Genomic DNA, 6,877 nt, shown 5'->3' on the forward strand with positions numbered 1-6,877 from the left:
GTTTTGATCGTATGTCGTTTCTTCATATGCTTTTACTTGTTATGAATATATGGATCAAAATTATGAGTAAAAGTGAAAGGTAAATTAATAAATACGTTGTAAAGTGTTTTTAAGGCTAAACAGACATACGAAGACATGACGTGTAGTAATCTAGCATGGTGGAAATGTTATGTCACCTTATGTGACCTTTGATAGGAAATAAGGAAAAAGGGACGATTGACAAAATTGTATGACATGGAAAATTAGCTTTTGTGTCAGGTGAATAATACCTTTTGTGGTGATGAAATGATAGGATTAGGTGGAATTGTGACTTTTAGACTTTAGCTGTGCATGAAATTGATGTATTAAAAGTTTGGAATTGTGTGATCCGACCCAACAAATAATATGCGTTAGTGGAATATTTTATAAGTGATGCATTAGATTAAAAGTTATTACTAAAATAAAAACTTAATGTTAATATAAGCAAAATTATAAAGAATAATATATATATATATATATATATATATATATATATATATATATATATATATATATATATATATATACGGTTGAGTTGGGATCACTCGAACCAAAACTGATTTAGTTTCAGCTCTTAAATCGTTCATCACAAGCTCATTCTCCGGAAGCTTCTTCAAGTTGTCTTTCCTAACATTAGCATCACTAGACACTTCTTCCTTAGGTTGTTTAAGGGATTCCTCATTTCTATGTTGTTCCATGCCACCATGTTGTTCTTTATTTAACGTAAAAATATGTGGGGTTTCTGTTGAAAGCTCCGCCTTCTGGCTAGCACCCTCATCGTTCCCTGTAAAACTTGTACCATCTCGTCTCTGGTTAAGCATAGCAGATTCAAAGGTCACATCTCTACTAATAACGAATTTTCGATCTTTCCTTCTTTTATACCCCACAAACGATTATCGTTCCATTCAAATGCATATCCTAGAAATATGCAATTCATTGTCCTCGATTCTAGTTTACCATCATTCACATGAGCATTAGCAGGGCATCCAAATATTCGTAAACAAGAATTCTTAGAGGGTTTTCCAAACCACACCTCTTGGGGAGTCTTACATTAATTTCAATTGATGGATATCTATTCGCCAGATAGCAAGTAGTGTTGATTGCTTCTGCCCATAATTGCTCCGATAAATCAACAGATAATCGCATTCACTAAGCATGCTCCAACGGTGTTTGGTTCATCTATTCTGCTACTCTGCTTTGTTGTGGTGTTAGCCATACAATACGATACCTCACTATACCTTTTGTTTTGCCGAAGATGTCAAATGAATTCATGTAGAACTCCAACCCGTTTTCTATTTTGAGTGACTTGACATGGTTCCCAGTCTGTTTCTCAACCATCGTCTTCCACTCCTTGAACTGCCCATGTAACATCCTAAAATTTAATTAAAAATAAAATAAGGAAGTTAGTGGTTAAAATATATCAAATACCATATTAGAGTTGGGAAATGCAAGTAATGGTAAGAACTAACAAAATTCTCAAACTAGAGGGACCAAAAGTGAAAATTTGAGGAAATAAGATGCAAGCACACTTCCCTCATTCTTGTTAGACGTATTTTGCAAGGAATAGAGACCTCTAACGGTGAATGCTACATTTCTTGACATTTAGGGCTTGATTCAAGAGGAGAATTAAGCAATAAAGCAAAGGAGATAAGGAAGGCTATCAAGGTAAAACTCTTCTCTACTACCCTTAAAATTTGAAGTTGTGAAGAGGGTGAAACCCCAATGTCGATTTTAGTATAATTTGGTGATTAGGGTTTCAATTTCTAACCCCCTTTGGTTGGTTTTGATGGTTCCAATTTCAAACAAATCATTCCATTGATGATTTTGAGGATTTGGGTGAAAACCCTCATGAACCCTAGAAACCTAAGTTGAGGATTTTGCAACTGATGATGAAATTTGATTGTATTCTATGACCTATATGTTGTTTGTTGACAATGAATTCAATTGGAATACTCAAACACGTCATTGATGGTAGAATCAAGTATAAACTTAGATTTGAGTACGATTTTAGGGGAAATGATCATGAAAACAATGAAATTCTTGGAATGTGAGCACTTGATGAGTATATGATACTCATAATCACGAGTTGATACTAACAATATGATTTGAATGCAAGAACATGAAGGATTGAGTGATCTATAGTTGAATTTATGGAATAATTTGCCTTAAGGGCATTTTGGGAAATCTATTGATAATTACGTAATGAATCTCACATAAGAAGTGAATGATATTCATGAACATGAATTGACACTCAAGAGATGATAATGAAACATAAACATGAGGGAATGTTAGCAAGGATCCATCTCTAGTGATTGTTATGACCCAAGGACAATTTTGGAATATGGAATGGAATTGAGGATTCCATAGTTAGATTGGGCATTTTTATAGAGATTAATGGGGGGAGGGGGGGGGTTATGTGCTTGATAATATTTATTTGAGTGTTCAATAAGTTAGGAACAAGCCTTGTGAACTTTGGAATGTTCAAGTGAAAAATGGACTAGTTTACCCTTCTTTTAAACACTTGAGGATCATCATGATCTTAAGGTTTCAATGAACACTTAATGGACTAAGTGGACTCCCCACGCATGTATCAACAACTGTAAGCACAAAGCTTAGTGAATTCCCCAAGATACCACATACAACACAACATAAATAACATCTATGGGTTATTAGCAACCCTGGGGGACTATCAGCAGTCCCTGTGGGCTAACAACATGCCCTGTGGGTTATCAGTAACCCTGGAGACTATCCGCAATCTCAGTCACAAAATAACAACATAGTATAATAAAATCTTGACCCAACTGGTCATTTTATATGCAACTATTCTACCACACAGGTAAGAAAACGCGAGGAGACTCACCTGATACTGATGACACGAAAACCTAATACTCAAGCTGCTAGATCTAGACTCCGCCTAGTTAACAAAATAATTAACCTTAATTAAAAATTAAGGTCCACAACCACTCATGAGTCCAAAGTCCTAGACTAAACTTACTAAGGGCAAAAGGACCATTTTGCCCTTCCATTGGTTCCAAAACTCCAAAATTTGACCAAAGGTCAAAGTCAATAGAAAGTCAACACCCAACGAGTATGCTGGACGTACAGAGCCTAACATTGGGCGTACAACTGACCAAGCACGTGGCAGGGTGAAATCCGACTATGTTGCGCGTAGCTAGGAGTACGCAGACGTACTCCACCAACTTCCATTTCCACTCTTTTGCTGTCTTAATCGGTTAACACAACCATTCCAACTACATATCTAACTTATTTAGAATCTCTTACTCCATGAATTTGTGGGCTTTAAGCCTTTGCATGACTATGAGAGGCTAAAACATCATTTCATCTATTCCACGTTACTTTACTCATGCATGAGTCAAAAGGGAAGATTAAGCAAGCATTTTTGTCCATCTAGATGCCTTAAGATATATGAAAGGACAGCCTAAACTCTCTAGAGAGTCCCAAACTCAAAAGGTCCAAACTTGGGGAATTAAGCTTATAAATCTTAAACTAAAGAGATCTAGAAGAATATTAGCCAATGCATAAGCTTGATACCTGAAAATGATGCATAAAGGTAGAAAGTTTCTGGATCACTAAGTTGGATGACACTTTTTTCTTCTCTAACCTTCTTCTCTAACTACAAGAGCCAAGAACACTCAAAACTTGCAAACACACACACACACACAAGCCACACCCACGAGATTAGGGTTTTAGAGAGGGTTGGAGGCTAATAAGGGTGGATAGAAATGAGACCAATATGTTCTTTATATAGGGACAAACTCGAAATTAGGGTTTTGCACCTGAGCCTAGTACGCCTAACGTACTAGGTGGCCTCCGCGATTTTGCATGGTGCATGAGTACGCTGCGTGTACTCATGCGTACGCCCCACGTACTAACATGCCAAATTTTCTCTTTCAAGGACTTAATTTGACATTTTGGAAAAAGGTTCAAGAAATGAAAAATGCACCTTATTTCGGGATGTTACAATTCAGCCCCTGCCCTTTCCATTTAATATCCACCCCTTGATGAGTGATGTGATGTTTTTTTCTTTATATATATAAAAAAATATTAGCAAAGAAATTAATACATCTGAATTTATATATAAGATTTTTATATAGATATATTGTTCAATGCATTGTTGGAAAAAATTGATTGAGTTCTATGGAATGTAGAAAAATGATGTGACAATCCATTGAATTCTATGAAGTTCAATGCATTATGGATACCCTAACTAGTAAGCTTCGCTCTTGGCTCTTCTCTCTCCCCTCTCCCATTTGTGTCTCTATCTCTCCCTCATATGCTTCTCTTCTTTTTTACCTCTCACATATGTTTGTCTATCTCCCTCGTCGTAATGATGTTAAAAACTAGAATATGGGTTTTTATGATTATTTATTTATTTTGTTAGAATATTTGTAATTTTGATCTTTTAAAAGATAACTTACTTTTATGATTTAGGATCTCGCATTAATCCATGATTAATCCTCACTTTGGTCGATTAATACTTAAACCCTAATCGAACGATTACTTACTACCTAATGATTTTTACAGTAAATAAGAAAAGGTTAAAATCCAGATAAATTCCAAAATAAAACAAAATATTCAATCTTTATTTATTTTGATGAGGCCTCACAACAAAAGGAGATGATTTGTACACAACAATTTTTCTCCATACACAACAATTGGTGTTTTAAAATGTTGTACTGTACAACTCAATAATGCATAAATTGTTGTGTATGGCTAAAAATTGTTGTGTACGAATTACTTCCCCACAACAAATATAGGACAAAAAAACATATAGTGATCGTGAACGAAAACAATATTAAAATATTGTGTAGATAAACAGGATAAATAAGTGTATCTCTTCCTTCTCAAATTTAATAGTTCAAGAAAGTCAAGCCAATTATCAAGAAACTGGCAGATACCATGGCAGAGAAAGATGGAGCTCCTCCAATAGGTGGTGGAGGTGGAGTGATCCTGTCAGACGTTACGACGGTTGGTGGTGATGATGGGCTGGAGCTTGGAGATGAGGTGGGGAGACAAGGAACATCGGGTGTTGTGGGGGTGGTGGTCGGTGGAGATGCTGATGTTGTGGGTACAAGTGTTTGAGGTGTAGGAATGGTGGTAGGTGGAGACGCCGATGTTGTGGGTGTTGCTGATGGTGGAGTGGTAGATGCGTCAGCGGAGACGTTGATGGTTAACTTCTGACAAAGTTGGCAGTGGCTTGTGAATGTGCAGATGTAATAGTGGGTTCCGTCGATGGTCAAGGTAAGGGAGGCGGGGCCAGTGGTTGCAAGGGAGATGGGATTGGTGGTTGTGCATGGGTCGTACGCCGTTGCTGAAACCTCCGCAACGTCGTGATCTCCGTTGGTGAAGTTAAAGGCGAGAATGTCGTCGACGGTGAATGTTTGAAGTGATACCCAAGTGGTATAAGCAGATGCCCTGCCAGAAAGAATGGTCCATCCCAAGGCGTCACCAACAACATGCCTGGTCGTCTGCACTGTGGTGTCGTGAAGGTGCATGCATGCAACCATTACTGACATGAACCCCACTAAATTATATACATATATTAATTCCCATCGCATTTAGGAATAGTATACTTCTTCGACTTCATACTTTGGCCACAATATTTTATGGGTATTACATATGAAATGCACACATCTATTCCCTATTCCGAACAAAATTCCCTAAAACCACCCGACCGCCTCCCCGCTTCTTCTCATATGCCTTCCTGTCAATCGGTTAACAAGTCGACTCGGATTCTTTTTTGGCCATTTAATCATTGAATTTCTGTTACAGATAAGATAAGATAGACGAGATTAATCGTTGCAGCCTACGATTTTTGCATAGAGAAGAAAAGGGACAACGACGAAACTCCGACTCAGGCATTGATGGGGCTTCAAAGTAAGAAATCACGTTTGAGTGGATCTGCCTTCAACACAAAACATCAACTGGACAACGCAGGAGTGAGAGAGACAAGTAGAGAGTAATAGAGATTTTTTGTGGAGGTTTGGTTAGCCATTGTTCTTGACGATGATTGTGAAGGTGAAGGAAACAACGGGGATTGTCGGTGTTGTTGTCTTTGGGGTCTGCAAGGGAGGTGTTTTGGTCGGCGCCTTCATAGGTCAGCCGCTATTTTATTCTATATAAATTCAGAAAACACATACAATTGGATATTGATATGCGTTTTACTCTTCAAATTCAGGCGTTAGGGTGGTTGGCGGCGGTTGTTGGAGTGTCAAACACAATTCTTGAAGTTATTGTTCCTTATTCTCATATACCAATCATCGAATTGCTTAGCAAGGTATGTGGCCCTTTTCAATTGAAGGGTAAAATTAAGATGTAGTTGAAAATTATAAATTTAAGATTGTATATATGTCCAAGTTTTACAATATGTGACTCCTTTTGTGGGCATCTGATATTAGCTTTAATCTTCATAAATACATCGATTTGAACCCATTTCACCATTTTATTTTGTTTATAAAAGATGCTATAAATAAGTTGTGTTTTCAATGGGATAACTGCCGAATTACACGCATGATCAGATAAAAATCGAGCAGGTGCATGTTAGGTGTATGGTGAAATGTCTAACTGAAGCTATCTTCATGACAATAGGTATGCTTTTGTATGAAATTCCATTTCTTTGATCATAAATCTAATCTATTTTTTGTTTTAAAATTGTTTTAATTTTTTGCAGGCAAACGATGTTGATTTTGATGGTGATGAGATGAATATGCATATTCCACAAACAAAAGAGGCTTCAACTGAGGCTCTTATGCTTATAGGGGTAATCATGTCAATTAACCACTTCAAATGCACTTTCAATCCATTACATTAGTAATAATAAATTACGATATCACATATA

At 36.9% G+C, this 6,877-nt stretch overlaps 1 protein-coding gene across 1 annotated transcript; it reads right to left on the reverse strand.

Moving 5' to 3' along the window:
* Positions 1-4,613: 4,613 nt before the first annotated feature.
* LOC111877794 (cucumber peeling cupredoxin-like) lies at positions 4,614-5,711 on the reverse strand. The gene has a single exon (XM_023874296.3). The coding sequence runs from the start codon at positions 5,595-5,597 to the stop codon at positions 4,890-4,892; it is 708 nt and encodes a 235-aa protein (XP_023730064.1). The 5' UTR covers positions 5,598-5,711; the 3' UTR covers positions 4,614-4,889.
* Positions 5,712-6,877: the final 1,166 nt, after the last annotated feature.

Source organism: Lactuca sativa, chromosome 7 (genome assembly GCF_002870075.4).
Source record: "Lactuca sativa cultivar Salinas chromosome 7, Lsat_Salinas_v11, whole genome shotgun sequence".
In the NCBI taxonomy this organism is placed as follows: Eukaryota; Viridiplantae; Streptophyta; class Magnoliopsida; order Asterales; family Asteraceae; genus Lactuca; species Lactuca sativa.